The sequence below is a fragment of the Syngnathus typhle genome, linkage group LG4 (assembly GCF_033458585.1).
Source record: "Syngnathus typhle isolate RoL2023-S1 ecotype Sweden linkage group LG4, RoL_Styp_1.0, whole genome shotgun sequence".
Classification (NCBI taxonomy): Eukaryota; Metazoa; Chordata; class Actinopteri; order Syngnathiformes; family Syngnathidae; genus Syngnathus; species Syngnathus typhle.
In genome coordinates, this window is record NC_083741.1 from 18252212 (window position 1) to 18269129 (window position 16918).

The following is a 16918-nucleotide window of genomic DNA, read 5'->3' on the forward strand; positions in this document are numbered from 1 at the left end:
TTAATCTGCATTCCATGTTTCGATTAGTTGGGGTGCATAGAACATGAGAAATATATTTTTTTACTTGGATTTTATTGTTGTGCATGCTTTGAGACGGGCAAGAGGGGCAAAATATGAGAACCCACCTACTTGTGTGTTTGTCGCCAGGTTATCCTGAGCATTTTAGTGCCTCCTGCCATCCTGCTGCTGGAGTACAAGTCTAAAGCAGAGATGGCGCACATCCCACAAAGCCAAGACGACCACCAGATGACCATGGAGGACAGCGAAAACAACTTCCAAAACATGTCCGATGACATACAAATGGTCAGAATCACGCAGTGAATCTCATCTCATCTTTTCATTGCTACCTTTGCTTGTGTTTGTTTCCCATCATTCATTTTTTTTGATTTGCAGGATGTATTCAAGGAGGCCAGGTCCATCGACCCAACGGACACAAAGACTGACATGGAGACGCACGCTCGCTCCCGAAAGCTGCCATTAACCAGGAAAATCTACGCTTTCTACCACGCTCCCATCGTCAAGTTCTGGTCCAACACGGTATGCTTACTCCATGTATTCAACATGTGACAGATCCTATTAAAATAGAAACAACTTGGATCCTCCCATTATTTCCAGTCTAAGTCTTGAGCTGTCACTTTCATCTTTATTACGAAATTTATGACGCAGATACAAACCGAAGCTTATCAGTCTTGCGGTACTTCAATGCGATGCAGGAGTAGTAGTCAAACAATAATGACATACGGGACAAGGTGCACACAGTCTTATCAGACACCCAGATGCACATGTTTTGGATATTCACCGCTTAATGACTCCCATAGAGGATCAATATTCCCACAGCACCTCTTCACGGAAAGCTCAGGGATTGTCACGTTCATACTCGTTGCTGATTATTTCATCTCGTTTTTGCCTCGGCAAGCCCGAGGCCAGTTCTCGGTTACACGGGGACGGATTGCCGCTGGTTCACCACGACAATAACGAGCAGATAACATCATCGAAAGTGCTCATTAACATATCTCGGATGCCTTCTGGCATACTGACTTTCATGCGTCAATGGCAGCACTCTGAACCAAGTTTAGCCGTCAGACGATTGCTTGATTTCCGAGCACTTAACGACTCGAGTGTTTCGGTTCGTGTGTTATTTAAAAGTCCACTTAGTCCGTGTTGTATCGGCTATATCAGTTCAATCCTTTAACAATTTATATGCTAATGATGCGACTTTCCCACAGTCCCAATTATTTGACCCCGAATTAATTATAGGAAAAGTAACATTGGGACATTCCTGACTGTCATACCAGTGTGAAGACGAGAAGATAAAACAAAACAAAAGATCCAGTTCCTCAACCTTATTAATGAATTAATTGATTAACTCCGACCCTACCTTATTTGAAACATTTTGTGTCCTCAGCTCTTTTATTTGGGGTTCTTGATGCTCTACTCGTACGTTGTCCTGGTAAAAATGCCCGAATTGCCGTCTCCTCAAGAATGGGTCGTCATCCTGTACATCTTCACCTCAGCCATCGAGAAGATTCGAGAGGTACCTCCGTCAATAGTCTTAAATCGTTGCCTTCATGAATGAACGAAAGCGAAACGTTTGCCTTCTTTGCAGATGTTCATGTCAGAAGCAGGCAAAATAAGTCAAAAGATCAAAGTGTGGTTTGATGACTACTTCAACGTCTCCGACTTCTTGGCCATTGTGTCCTTTTTCATTGGCTTTGGTTTGAGGCTGGGCGGAGGGAAAACCTTCGTCCCCGGCAGGACAGTTTATTGTCTCAATATCATCTTCTGGTACGTGCGACTCCTCGATATCATGGCCGTCAACCAGCAAGCTGGGCCCTACGTCATGATGATCGCCAAAATGGTGAGTTCCTGGCACAAGTTCCGCTTTCTACCACATTTTGAGACACTACTCATGCTTCCAACTGGAAATAATATCAAATAAGTCATATTTATGAAGTGTAATATTATGCATTCCAAACTATTTCCATAACAAGGTCTACATTTTTATTGGTCAGAGTAAAAGGTTTCAACTTGAGGCTTTGTGTACAAAGCGGCCTTGTAGGTCACATGTGCTTGATTCCCTTTCATAGGTGGCCAACATGTTTTACATTGTGGTGATAATGGCCATCGTCCTACTCAGCTACGGCGTTCCCCGCAAGGCTATCTTGTACCCGCACGAAGAGCCAAGCTGGACGCTGGCCAAAGATGTGGTGTTCCAACCATACTGGATGATGTATGGAGAAGTGTATGCCTATGAAATCGATGGTGAGGATGGAAAGGGAGATACGTTGGATGTCTTCTAGAATTGTGCTTCAGATAAAGGGTTTTAGAATGAGCAGATTTGGACTCATTCCAATTATAGGTAGTCGCATCCTTTTCGTTAGATGTAGTTGAATGTTCTTTGTTTTTTTTTTGTTGATATGTGTATGTACATGTCCCGATAGGTTCTTTTTCTTCACAGTTTGTGCTAACAACAGTGATTCGTCAGTGAAGAGCCTGTGCACAGCGGGAGTGTGGCTGACTCCTCTCCTCCAAGCAGTCTACCTCTTTGTGCAGTACATACTCATGGTCAACCTCCTCATCGCCTTCTTCAAGTAAGTCCACACACTTGTTCGCGCTTACAAAATTGACAACATATAAAAAAAAAAAACACATTCGCAGGAAATCAAAACAAAAATGGATGACAACTTTACAACGACCACATTTTTCTTTCTATGAGCTTCTATTAATCAATAAACTAATGCAGTGTACAAAGGTAACGTGTAGCCAAAGCCATAAAATGATATAGTTTCAAAACAAAATGAATGCCAACCAGTGTGTGGCCATAAGATTGACAGCATCCCCGTTCTTTTCTACAGTAACGTGTATCTACAAGTGAAGTCCATCTCCAATCTGGTGTGGAAATACCAGCGCTACCACTTTGTCATGGCCTACCATGAGAAACCGGTCCTCCCTCCACCTTTCATCCTCCTGTGCCATATCTACTCACTCTTATGCATGTGCAGGAAGAGAAAGGAGCAAAACACCTACGGGCCAAGTATGTCTCTTTTTTTTTCGCACCGAATAAACAGTATCACAACTAAACGGCATGCCGCGGAGTGAATCTGATGATTTTTGGGTTTCTTTGACTAGGGTGAAAAAATGTCACTTTTCTTCCCCCCCCCTTCTCTTCCCTTCAGAGCTGTTTCTCACAGAGGAAGATCAAAAGAAGCTTCATGACTTTGAAGAACAATGTGTGGAGACGTACTTCCACGAAAAGGAGGACCAGTTCCACACAGGAAGTGAGGAGCGCATACGGCTCACCTCTGAAAGGTACAACCTCTAGTCCCAGAAGATAAGCGGCAAGTAATGTTGCAAATAGAGATGGTCAGCTTTACATTTGATTATTTATTGGTTTATAAACAATAGCATCTCAGACGCAAGTATGGTCTTTGGGAAAATCATTTATTTGTGGTACTTTTCAGAGTTGACACCATGTGCATGCAACTGAAGGAAGTGGGCAACAAGGTCAACTTCATCAAGCGCTCCTTGCACACGCTGGACTCCCAGATCGGTCACCTGCAGGACCTGTCCGTCCTCACCGTGGACACCCTGAAGACGTTGACGGCTCAGAGGGCGTCAGAGGCCAGCAAGGTCCACAATCAGATCACCCGGGAGCTCAGCCTCTCCAAGAACATGGTTCCCAGTATTGTCCCCGTTGCGACAGACACTGGCCCCCACTCCAAATCCTCCGTGATGGGGAAGCGGAACTACCTAGGCTCGGCGAACATTGCAGACTCTCTTTTTGGGATTGGCGCCGGGGGCTACGGGACCGATAGTAGTCGTAGAGTCGGGCCAGGCCCCTTAGCAGGACCAGGGCCAGATCCAAGTCCGGAGAGAAGGGGCTTGCTGGCGCTCAGACACTATGCCGCCGAGGCTGGTTCCTCCGGCACCAGTGCCTTTGTCCCAAGTGCTGCGGCCATTTCCCCTCCGGAGCCACATTTCCGGGGCCACTCCCTCACCCGCAGGAGGCTGACCCGTCCACACGAGCCGGAGTATTCCGACTCGCCATCCAGCCTGCCCAACGTGCCCTCGCGTGTGGCGCACTTCCACATCAGCAGCACCCCCTCCCAGCCGAGCGGCTCCAGCCACCCGGAGCTTGCTCTGGCCGGGCCTTACCACCAGACGCCTGACAGCGCCACTGTCGAGTTTGGGGCGTTCATCGGTAAGTATGAGAGAGAATCTGCTATCGCTCCAGTGAGGAGCGAGGACGATGAAAACGGTGCGTGTCTGTATCCCACTGTGGTGGTTGTAGCTACGGCTTCGGGCGTTGCTCGGCCTGCCTGCTCTCCTGCTTGCTACGCACAGTCTGGCAACGCACAAGTGTTAGAAGGACGGGGGGGCTGGGCATCGGGGTATGTCAATGAGGCTTTCTGCGACGACGAGGGCCCGACAGCTTCTCCGAGTAGATGCCAAACACACACTCAGAGCAAAGAAGATAGCGTCACCGCTGCCGTGACAGGCCGACGGCCCCACGGACGAAGGAGCAGAGATGTTTCTCCGCCGCCGGGCTCCTGCTCTGAGGGTCAAAATTGTGACGAGGCGATACATGCGGAAGTGGAAACAAGAGGTTTGAGTTGCGGGTCGCATCTGCCGGGTACTGGCATCTGTCCACTCCCAGATCGGGTGGCGTGCAGCTTTTCCTCCCTTTTGCTGTTCTTCTGTCCGTTCTCACTGGTTCTGATGCGGTTCTGATGTTTTCAGACATGTTGAGGCCGCTTGCATGATTTTCAGGATACCTTTGATAGGTGGAGGCTGGTTCTGATGAGGCTCGTGTGTTTTGATGAAGTGTGGTGATGGGATTTTCCCTTTTTACTCTTAACCGTGTGTCCACAAATTGAAATATTTTTGAACCGTTACCTGATGACGCTTTTTAATTGAGGAGTGTTATATTTGATTGAAAAGTGGGTTTGGTGGTCAAATTTAACAAATGGAGGAAAATTTGATTTGACGTGGCTCACACAATGTTGTTTTGCTTTCAGGGCATAAAGACTGTTTTGATCCCCAGGGCTCGACACCCAAAGATACCCCCAGCCCACAGCACAGCAAACAGCTGGTCTGTCTGCCTGTCAATGAAAAAAAAAAAATAATAATAATAATGAAAAAAAATAAAGTCCTCCTACCCTTGTTTGGTCACGTGTTCCCAGGTTCAGCCGGAAGGACAAGGTCACATAAGAGCAGTTAACTCCTATGCAGGTTTCACAGAATTTGACAGGAGTCCTGCTTTTCTCCATCCCGATTCAAGTAGGTTCTCATGAAAACATCACAAAACAAGTATATCTTTTTTTGTTTACACTCGTGCGTCTGTCTGCAGCTTTGAGGAAGAGGGATCGTAGCAGAGTCTCAGCTGAAGACATCCTCTTCCATGAGGATCCCCAGGGTTCAGTGCCGGTAGGAAGTGTACACCTTTTGCTAACCAAAACAGCAGTATGTGAACAATTTCTCACACCATTACAAAAAAAAAAACTGTTGAAGCCCATCAATACAACACAATCAGATAAAATACACTCGGCATGCCTTTTTGTGATTCGTGCTTAAGTTGCGTTGCGAAATAATTTATTATAAATAATTAAATTGAATTGTCATATATCAGGTCATAAACCGAGATGTTCTAACTCTAATTTTCTCTCTTAGGAAAGAGTCCAATTCAAATCCGCCCAAGCAGGCAGCCTGTATGTATCCTGTTTTTACTATGTATAATTATATCGTGGGTGTTTGTGTGTGTGTGCCCATGTTGGGTGTCTACATGTATATTTGTGTATCTACTATACCTATTTTATTTTTTAAATCTCAGTTTTAAAAGACAAAGGCCAGAACGTTCATGTAGCGGTATTACGTAACAAGCAAAAATATCATTGTTTCAGCATATTTGAAATGAAATTTTCATAATAATTACCTTTGTCATATAGCATACAAGCAGCAAAGTTCACTTGAATATCAACAGTGAACAAGAATTGCACAAAAATAATTTTCAGTTGCATCCAGGCCAGGGAAAGTATGCATTTCGTGACCACTTTGTTTCTAACGAAACTGGCGTTGTCTCCCCTTGCAGCCAACCCCCTGAGGAGGACACATTAGCAGGTAAAAGTTTCACTCTTTCACCATCTTTTTACTTTCACACATTCAGGTTCTGTCTGGATCAGCTGGTTCTGCTGCATAACAAATGACCCATTGTCGGACAAACGCATTCAAGACGCGACGTTATTTTACATAACTATAGTTTTCACTGCATTTCTTGACTTGTGGTTTAGGAATGCTCGTGTTTTTATTCCATAGTTTTATTTCCCAATTTAGTACTTTTGTTCTGTTTTAGCTCCAGTCTCTCTCCGCACACCTCGCCACACCCACCTTGGACCCAGAAAGGATTGTGAGTAACCTTTTGTCCCCTTTTAAGACTTACTTACGGACGAACGGACCGACAGATGTCACTTTGAAAAATGCTGACATACCAGTACAAGCTGTACCTTTTTTTTTTTCCATCTTCTGCTCTCTGCAGCAATCGGGTCACCTTTCAAGCCTATGGAAAACTACCAGTACTCAGGTAGGCTTCTGGATGAAATCCTGTTATTAAGTTTTTTTTATTTATTTGTTTTTATCAATTACTTATTCATTTATTAACTTGGTACTATTATTACTTATTATTAGAATCATCTTTAACATGAAAAATCTTCGCGTTACACTGATGTGATTTACAGTTTGTTCTTTCTTCAGCTGTTGAACGTAACAACCTGATGCGGCTGTCGCAGAGCATCCCCTTCACGCCGGTGCCCCCTAGAGGTGAGTGTTTGCACGCGGACGTATCACGTGAGGTTTTGCAAACAACACAGTTTATCAAGGGCGGGATTATGAAACCAAATTGTGATTTCTGCACCCCCCTCCCGTGCTCATTGTACTGCTATCTTTGTCAACATTACGTCACGCATTTAGAAACAAATCGTACAATTTGGAAAACATTTTAGAAATATTCTGAAAGGTTTATGGAGCGTAGTTTTTAACCTTACTTAATTGGTATGTTTGAACTGATCAGGAGAGCCGGTGACAGTGTACCGCCTGGAAGAAAGCTCGCCCAACACCATCAACAACAGCATGTCTTCCTGGGCCCAGCGAGGCCTCTGCGCCAAGATCGAGTTTCTCAGCAAAGAGGAGATGGGCGGCGGCCTTCGACGGGCCCTCAAAGTCCTCTGCACCTGGTCCGAATATGACATCCTCAAGCCCGGCCACCTGTACATAGTCAAGTCCTTCCTGCCTGAAGTGGTCGAGACCTGGCAGAGTATCTACAAGGAGGACACTGTTTTGCACCTTTGTCTCAGGGTACAAAAACACAATCGCGCTCAAAGGCAGTGCACTACAAATGTATCCGTTTCTCAGATTGGATTTGTTGTTTTCTACGTGTTTCCAGGAAATCCAACAGCAGCGAGCAGCGCAGAAGCTGACTGTGGCCTTCAACCAGATCCGACCCAAGCCGATTCCTTACTCGCCAAGGTAAACACGGCCTCATGGGACTTGAAGAGAGGAAAAGTGGATCACATTATGATACCAGAGGGCTGGGCGATGTATAAAGTGGGATTAAAATAAAATCTCAATTTGTATCGATATTATATTTGCTCTTTGTTGATAGAACAAGGCAAATCTGATCATTTGTTAAAAAAAAAAAAAAAAAAAAATGGTTACAGATGAGGTGAAGTCGCTTATGTGATTGGTAGCCACACTGACGAATTTTGCAACTATGACGATCTGCTATTAATTATCACATAGTGTAGTGTTCCTTTAACGAACAAGTTCGCTATTTGTTATTCAAATAATTTTGTGCTAGTCACGATGACTCTGCAACAAACTTGTTTCTCACCAAACGAGATTAACAAGGTGCTGTTTTTTTTTTCCCCCGTCTCATTCTTTTGCCGCCTCCCTTTTTGTTTGTACTTGATCTAACTTGCTAGCTACTTGCCCATCTATGTATTTATAGTGCGTGTTCTTTCCAAATATTAAAAAAATATATATATATATTCAATATGCGTCACACACCACCACCACATTTTATGTTGGAGCCTCCAAAAATAGATGACCAAACAAAAGATGTCTCATCCTCATTAATTGTAGCAGGTTTTTCCCTCAAGGGTGAACAAAACAATCTTGTGAGCTGCTCCACCTCAACCGTTGCCGAGCATGCATATTAAAGGGCGTTCCCATGCCTCAGTCTCACTAAGCAGCTCCTGCTGGTTTTGCCGCTTAAGGACAAAATAGAAGATGTCCTTTCAGGTTTCTGCGTTCCTGTTTAGACAGGGGCTGTTGAGGTGTGCCACTGTGGACCTTGAACTGATTCCTGCAAGTGCTGAAGGAATGAATACATTCTGAAATATTAGCCTGGCTCAATATTAAATAATAATTGAACATCACTTATCCACTGTTTTTATGGAGTTTGCCAACTGACTTACTTCCTGAACTGGCCGCCAGCACACAAACAAATTTGCACCTATAGACAATTACCCAATGATAGTGTCTTGTAGAGAGAAGAACTCTGAGTACCCGGAGAAACACCACACAAGCTTCGTGAAAACATGCAAGCCCTGACATGACATTCCAACCATGAAAATGATAACTGTGAGGGAAACATGCTAACTATGACGTGATTACGCTCCACAAAATGATCAAAAGGTAAAAAGATTATGAAAATCCCAAAGGCATGTTTTTAGATGTGCTGCCATTTTTGGTTTGCATGCAGGTTCCTGGAGGTGTTCCTGCTCTACTGTCACTCTGCGGGCCAGTGGTTTGCCATCGAGGAGTGCATCACGGGCGAGTTCCGCAAGTTCAACAACAACAACGGCGACGAGATTGCTCCCACCAACCTCCTGGAGGAGACCATGTTGGCCTTCAGCCACTGGACCTACGAGTACACGCGCGGCGAGCTGCTGGTGCTCGACCTGCAGGGTAACATCGACACGCCTCTCGCTTGGCACTTCCTTAAGGCTCTTATTACATTTCGCCTCTTTCTCTTCAGGGGTCGGAGAAATTCTGACTGATCCGTCGGTAATAAAGAGCGGCGAGAAGGGGTACGTTCACGTCTGTCACACGAACCACACCAAGACCTTAATTAAAATAAATATCATATATATTTATTAGAATGGGTTGGTTGTCGACGTGCTTTTGAACAGGGCTTTATTTGTGTCATGTTTCTTTTTCATTTTTGTTCTATGGCGCCCGGCACACAGGTCTTACAACATGATCTTTGGACCCGCCAACCTGGGTGACGACGCCATTAGGAACTTCCGGGCAAAACATCGTTGTAACTCCTGCTGCAGGAAGCTAAAACTTCCCGGTGAGCTGTTCTGCACTTGTGTTTTGAGCATACGCAAATTCTGTTTGAGCATTTAATTCAGTAATTCTTTAACCTACCACTAGAGGGCGCCTCCACCCGACACTTTGAATTGCTATTAATACTATACTATATACTATAATACTATATAGCCAGCCCTGCATGACATTTTACTGTTTAACTGTTTTATTCAATGTTGGCGTTGTGGTTTAGATCTGAAGAGGAACGAGTACACACCTGAGCAGGTGTCTACCCGAGGGGCGGAGCCAAGGAACCGCACCAATCAATGAGGCTAAAGACGCTGTGATCAATCAATCAACTGGAAATTTCTCACTTGTGTTTCCATGGAAACGGCCACATGCTGTGTTAAAAGATTCAATCATGTTTGCATGCGCATACATGAGTAGGTACGTGAATAATTATTTATTATTGTTTGATGTTGCAGTCTTTTACCATATATATATGTATATTACAAAACACATGAAATCAAAAGTGCATTGTATACCTGTTACAGCAGCATTGTTATTATTCTAAATGTTGAAACATCTTGTATCACTGCTTTTTATCTCCAAGTTTATGAAACCATGTTTTGAAAAAATAACTTTAAAAAAAAAAAGGGCAGATTGCAATGCAAGTTTTCCAGGCGTCGATCGTGTTATTTTATTGCAAAAAAAAAAAAAAAAAAAGGTGTCCGCCCTCACTAGATTTTGTTGTTCCGAAGGTACGATTGCATTCTTTTTTTCATCACCTATCAATGCGTGCAGATGGATTAAATCTAGTGTATCTTATAGATACTGTTATCTGCATGAGCACGAGCTTTGTCATCTTTTATCCAGGGCACACTTTACTGTACATGTTTTGTACTGAACTTCATTTATAACTAATAAAATCACAAACAAATTTACTGTGTCACGTGGTTTCAAAAAAAAAAAAAAACATGGTATACCAGTTTATATTTAAATTTTCCTGAAAAGTGTGCAAGTCTTGGCCAGTGGTACCATCATTTTTGTTCAGACCTGTTCTAGAAGCTTCATGGTTTCTTTTTTTTTTTTTTAAATAATTCTCTTGAACCATAACTCAAAAGCAAGATCTCATTTTTACTAGTTATCATTCTAATCTTATTATAGCTTTTGTTGATTCGAAGTACGATTAGGTGTTATCAATGTGGTTTCCCCCCCCCCCCCCCCCCCCATTAACAGAGAACTATGAACAATTTTGTCCTTGTGTATAGGCTACTAGGACATTTTGGTCTGTTGATGAATTTAGCAGCTTCGTTGCTCGTACCAGCGACTACGCCCAAGTTGTTTACTTGAGCTGACATGTAATGTAATGTTGGGGTATTTATAAAATGTTGAATGCAGCCTGCCCAAACAAGGCACATAATGAACTCCACCCAAAAAAGTTCACTCATTGTTTTTCTTGTAATGGAGAGCTGAACAAAGATGGGTTTTTTTTCCCTCCCCAAACTATGCATAAGTAATCTTTTGACAAGGCGTTCCTTTATGTGACCAGTGTCTTTTACCGGTGAAAGTGAAAGAGTTTCCAACTTTCTTTCACTTTCCAAATGAGGTGCAAGGATTCAGACCACCTCATTCCTGTCACAAATGCAGATAATTTTTATTACCCTCTTTGGACTTGTTTTATATGCCCTGCTTGTGTCTCATTGCGCAATATGCAAAGTTTCACGGGAAAGTTAAAAGACATTTTTCAAATATTTCTTTGTGCAGCATTGATATACTAATGCATAGATATTGATCATACATATACTGTACATAGAATTATGTTGATTACTTTTTTGTTTTTATTTGGATTTTATTTTTGATTAAAAATGCAGGTGCTCACTGGGGTCAATATCATTTAAAAATATATTTTCCTATATTTATTATTAATCATTGGTTTTGGGGCAAGAGAATCCAAACTGTTGTTTTTTTACTGCTTTTTGTTCACTGTTATTGTTTTTTAATGTATGTTTTGTTGAAAATGCAGCTGCATATCAATCAAATATTGCCTTGTGATTTTTTTATTTGTAATCATAATTTTTTTTTTTTACATTTTTAATTGACAAATGCAGATTCTGACTTGGTAGTAAGCCAATCATTTAATGTATTTAATTTTTATCTATTTGTTTATTTATATTTACTTGGCTGGGTTTTTCAAATGTTACTGTGGTGCCTTAAGAGCTGAGTGAGTCGATTCAAGTTTTTAGAAATACAAGCTGTCATTTGGATTTTGAATTGTAAGGGTGCTCATAGAAGGAAGTAAACTTGTATCTCGTCTCGACGCACCACTCTATTGTTTATTTCTGAGTTAAAATAAGAGCTCATTTAAGTGTTTGGTTGCACCTTTTAAAATGGAGTTATGTCAATTAAATACTTTACATCTAATTACACTTACATTCGTTTTTAATTGCATTTTTTTTTTTTAATTCACCAAAAGATTTCTGTTTCTGCATTGTTTTTTTCGTTTGTTTTTTTCTGTATTAACAAATGCAGACGTCCAAAAAGACGAAGCAAATAAGCTCACTTTGTGCTTTTTTGTTTCAAGTCTGAGTTGATGAAAATAGGAAATTGCAAAGTGGCTGATGTCATACGATACCCAAACTTGGCTGACCGGTTGCGCAACAGTTACCTCCCACTGGGTGTGTTTCATTTTCCGATAATAAAAGCAACTAAGACGGAAGTGACTTTGTGTTTTGCTCCGTTCTCAACAAGAATCTGCCTGACTCGTACTGCTCGTCTATCAGCCCAACAGACACACACACCCGCACAAAAAAATCAAAATGCATCACGTTGAGGTCGAGTACTGGTGAGTTGTCCTTCTTATTCAGGTCAAGTGTTTTGTTGTGTTGTTAACACGTTTTGTTGTTGTGTTACAGCGGCAGGTGAGGCTACGCCCCGCGGTACAAGAAACTGAGAAAAGTGCTTGAGTCGCACTTTCCGGGCACGCTCCAAATAACCGGAGGCGTTGGCAGGCAATGTACTTGTCCTTGTTTTTGTCTACCCCTTAATATAAATCATTTATTTATTCATTGTTTGTTTGAATTCTTTCTGCTCCAACTCAAACAAGACTCTAAGATATATATCTAAGTAAAAAGTGTTAAAATTGCCATTAAACACTTATGAAGTGTAAATGATAAATGTATCTTCTTTTAATTGATTGAAGTTGTTACAAAACAATATAAAAATACAATTATATATATTTGAATTTACAGAAAGAGCCATTATAGAACCAAAAAATATCATTTGATGTTAGTGCTATATTACTGTATTGAAAGAGAAGTTGACAATTACATGGGATGCCAAAATGCACAATTTTAAGAACCTTAAATTAACAAGATAAAGTTAAAATTTGATAATTAAAACATCATGAAGCGCTACGGAATAGTAATAACGATAATCACTTTTCCCTCAGCGAGTTTTGAGGTAAAGATGGACGGAAAATTGATCTTTTCCAAGTTGCAGACTGGGCGCTTCCCAACTGAGGAGGAGGTGAGTGACTTTTACACACACAACATTCTTAATTATTATCCTGCAATAATATGTTACTTGTGCATGTGTGTGTTCGCGTGCCCAGATCATTTCCTTGATAAAGGGCCATATGTAATAAAGATGACGGTGAGTGACACTACAAAACAAAAACTTCCCCTCATTGTTTTCATACATTGCATTGACACATAATGTACATAGATTAATGCAGTTATCATGCGATGGCACTTAATTAGTGTGCAAATGGTTTGTTCATTTATTGCAGATAATGTATTGTTCATCTGTCTGTGTGTGCAGTAATGTATGTACAGGCAGAACAATTATAATTAATACAATATTTATTCATTAATGGATGTGTGTAATAACAATATAGATCGACAAAGCAACAACTGTACTCATTCTATACATTATATTTGATTTTGGTTTCTTCCTTTGTGGCCACAGAAAAGCACCAGAGCATGATGGGAAAGCCTCCGAGGGGCCGGACATCGACTGTCCTTCTATTGATGACTGTGCGCGCCGAAACGACAAAAAAGCGTGACACACGATGCCTCAGAAGGCTGTCTGCTGATCTGGAATCTGTGGAGCTACTCCCATCATTCACGCTGGTTTACGCTAAATATAATCAGCAATAGGGGACGGCGTGTAAGAGATTTGCTCTAATTTGATGCAACAGCAAACTAAAAGTGCATTTTTGCTTGGGGATCACAATTCAAATCGGTGCTGGTTCACTAATGGACAAATCCTATTTCTAGAATATCTTTTCCCCTTTTTGCCCTGTGGGAACGAACGTGCCAGAGTTAGTTGCTGGATGGTCCTAAATTTATGTGATAGGTGCACTTTAAATGGTAGATGAAAACATTAGTAACAACTAGTAATATTTTTTAGTAGATATTTCAAATTTAAGGGGATTATCTAATAAACAATTGTAAGAGTGTGTAAATTTTCAATTGAAGACTGGGGCGCTACATTTGCTAGGGCTGGCCTTCAACCGCATAATGTTTGTACTCGTCTGTCTATTCAATTAAATAAACTGCCGGTGAAATTTTAGTTTGACCTTTTATTATAAAATGAGTGACAAATAAATACAACCAAAACAATGTAAAAATAGGTTGGATGCTCGTTCTGAAATGTCATTGGTCCCTAGCTTTAAGGAAAAAAAAAAACAACACATTTCAAAAAGTCAACATTTTACAAATAGCACCATCATTAAATGGCCATGCCAGCCCTGCTGACCGGGCCAGACACAAACACACAATTGCACACGCATCCAAACAACAAACCAACCAAAAGAAGATGAATCCCGTCTAGAAAAAAAAAAGTTTCGTTTCATATAAATATAATATATTAATTTACACGTCGTAGCAAAGCAAAGGCTGTCTTTACCGACCCAAGTGTTCATGGTCACTGGCTCCAACGTGTGTCAAGAAGGCTTCCGGGATCAGTTGTACAATTGCGTGGTGAAAGTTGAAACATTCAGCTGCCTGATTACGCAGCATTGATGTCAGAAAAGAGATCTATTGTAACAACAGGGAATCGCTAAGCCGACAGAGAAATATTGTAACAACTGTGCGTCAGCGGCCTAGCAGGAAGGTGAGGCCGGCGAGGCCCACGCCGGCCACGGCCAGCAGCGCCGTCTTCATGGACACATCCTGGTGGGACTGTCTGCTGCTACTGCCGCTGCACGACTTGCAGAAACCCTCCTGCAACATGACAGACGTGACATTAAGTTCGATGATGGAGTGACGGTAAATACTCAGCAGAGGGCACAATTGAAGTCAGGCCAGTCACCCTTAAAAGCATTCCTTGTGTATGTACCTATGTATCGCTTGCTTTTTTCCTCTCTCACTATTTCTCTTTATTTTTTTCGGGTTTTCTCACCCTCTCTCCCTTTCTTCATAAAAAGAAGACAAAGGGCATGTCCACCTGTTGTCATGTACACAGCTGCTGCTTTGTCTCACGACAAGAACGACAACTTTAGTGCAACCCCCCCCCTCACGCACATACACACACACACATAGACACGTGCATCCATGTGGCCGAGTCGCCTTTGTGGCAGTTGAAGGCAGCTGCTGCCAACTCAATCCAGAAGGGGCCTGTGTGAGTGTGTGATCCCATTCATAAAAGCAGTGAGGCTAGAAAAGACGTCTTGATTCAAATATAGAACATTATCCAGTAGCATGTCCCCAAAAACGCATGTGTCAACAAGTGATCTATCAGCAAAGTAAACATAAGGCAGATAAAAACATGTTTGTCTGTAAAATGGAACTAAGTTAACTTGTGTTTGTGATGATGTTGACAGAGTAACAGCAGCACTTCAAGAAAAAAGGGCAGGACCAACCCAGCCGTTGTTCTCCAGCATCCACTCCTTCTTTTCCTCGCCTAGGAAGTCAGCGACGGTCTCCGCCAGTTTCCTGCAGGTTCGCGGCCACTCGTTGAGGTCCAGCCCCAACTTGGTAGCGCCGGTGGTTCCTTTCTCCTCCTGCTCACTGTGCTCCCAAAGCATCCTGGCCAGCACCCCCGTGAAGGCAAAGAGGGACACCACCCTCCCCCAGTTCAAGAGTCCGTCGCTCACCATCTCCTGCATCACCGCCCTGAGGCCGGAGCACATGTCCGGTCCGCACTGCCTGATGAAGTTCTGGGCCAGGCTCCGGAGAGAGGCTTCGTTGAGCGACTCAGCCAGCCGGCCCACACGTCTCATGACGGCGGCAGTCTCGCTGGGAGGAGGAGGAGCCTCGCCGGGGTCCGCCGTGCGGCACAGGCCTATGTAGTCCTCGGCAAGGGCCAGGCTCTCTTTCCACAGCCCGCACGACGACATGTTCTGTAAGTGCACACACAACAATCCCATTCATCTACCACTGAAGGTGGGACAGTGTGAACATTTCACATGAGCAAAATGATTCATATTTGGCCTTCTGCTTGTCATGTAACAACGTCTTGGCATTAGGATTCAGGTTACGGCGTTGTAAACCGGAAAATCTCCTGTCAACTTCAAGATAAAATCTTTTGAAGGTGACTGATGGGAAAGTTTTTCGTTTTCCCCAAAGATGAGAAGCTATAAAAAGATATACTGTAATTTCGTTATACAATTGCATTGTAAAATGACAATATAGGGCATTTTATAAAAAATAAAAAAATCCTGAGCCCTGCTTCACTTGTTTTCACACAGTCTTTAAAATGTCGACGTATATAAAAAGTTGTATAACATTGATAGCGAAAGCGTTTGGCGTGCACTCTGACCTACGTTACGAACGTCCTGGGTTACGTCGCCAGAACCAAGTTACGCTATCGTAACCTAAGTCATGTGTGACTAGGCATCACAGCCTCGAGAGAAAAGCAATTAAACACGATTTAAATGGTTATTTTTGTAAAACAGTTTGAACTTCACCAGAAGAAAATGTGCACGTAACTGACAGCGTCTAGAGGTACGTCAAACGGCTCGCGAGCGATAAACGGCTTTTGAATGCTTGAAGCCGGGTGAAAAATGTGACTTGAATACGACACCTTTCACCACGCGACGTCTTTACAAAAGCTAACCGAATAAAACAAAACCTAGTTTCCCCGGTTAAACCAAGGTTAGCGCCGGTGAACTTGCCGGCGAGCCACAATGTTAGCTGGCCGTTGATGTTACCAGAGCAATGGAGGACACAAAGGACCTAATTCAAATTCACTACGCTGGCTCTTGAAAAACTCAGGCAAGCTGAAGCGCCTCCATACATTGTCACTGTATTAATTCAGTATAACACACAAAATACCATTGTAGGTATCGTGACATAGAAAGTAAAATAGAAATAAAATGAAAGCGCTTACCCTCCCAGCGATGATTAGACGGCTCTACTGTGCAGTGCAAGAAGCCGGCGGATCGGCGGATGGAGACGTTGGAGGCGTGCGTGCGTGCGTGCTGCGATGGCTTATGTATAACTCCGCCCGTGCAAGTCATTACTGTGGTTATATAGAAAAAAGACATGAAAGGTTGCAAGATCCTTTGTTACGTCAGTCTATTTTTTTTTCTGCTTAAATCCCTAACCCTCGTTTGGAACCCTAATCCTAGTTTGAATCCCTAGTTTGAAACCCTAATTTGAAACCC

The 16918-nt window shown here is 42.6% G+C and overlaps 2 protein-coding genes across 2 annotated transcripts in view; one reads left to right on the plus strand and one right to left on the minus strand.

The window, feature by feature from the left end:
- Nucleotides 1–13881, plus strand: part of LOC133152910 (transient receptor potential cation channel subfamily M member 7-like) — a 26433-nt gene extending 12552 nt beyond the window's left edge. Inside the window, 29 exon segments of the mRNA XM_061276885.1 lie at nt 148–303; nt 394–537; nt 1406–1534; nt 1607–1858; nt 2088–2262; nt 2459–2591; nt 2856–3034; nt 3177–3309; nt 3462–4201; nt 4292–4606; nt 5019–5092; nt 5184–5280; nt 5351–5427; nt 5671–5708; nt 6089–6117; nt 6350–6403; nt 6533–6577; nt 6748–6813; nt 7064–7347; nt 7436–7518; nt 8756–8961; nt 9032–9083; nt 9243–9349; nt 9560–9592; nt 9595–12151; nt 12222–12322; nt 12758–12834; nt 12920–12960; nt 13276–13881. Of these exon segments, the coding sequence (XP_061132869.1) occupies nt 148–303; nt 394–537; nt 1406–1534; nt 1607–1858; nt 2088–2262; nt 2459–2591; nt 2856–3034; nt 3177–3309; nt 3462–4201; nt 4292–4606; nt 5019–5092; nt 5184–5280; nt 5351–5427; nt 5671–5708; nt 6089–6117; nt 6350–6403; nt 6533–6577; nt 6748–6813; nt 7064–7347; nt 7436–7518; nt 8756–8961; nt 9032–9083; nt 9243–9349; nt 9560–9592; nt 9595–9653 (3660 nt within the window). The 3' untranslated portion in view covers nt 9654–12151; nt 12222–12322; nt 12758–12834; nt 12920–12960; nt 13276–13881.
- On the minus strand, nt 13537–16754 carry bcl2l10 (BCL2 like 10). The gene is made up of 3 exons (XM_061276893.1): nt 16642–16754; nt 15173–15652; nt 13537–14534 (listed from the first exon to the last, which is right to left on the minus strand). The coding sequence occupies exons 2-3, from the start codon at nt 15647–15649 to the stop codon at nt 14406–14408; spliced, it is 606 nt and encodes a 201-aa protein (XP_061132877.1). The 5' UTR covers nt 15650–15652; nt 16642–16754; the 3' UTR covers nt 13537–14405.
- Nucleotides 16755–16918: the final 164 nt, after the last annotated feature.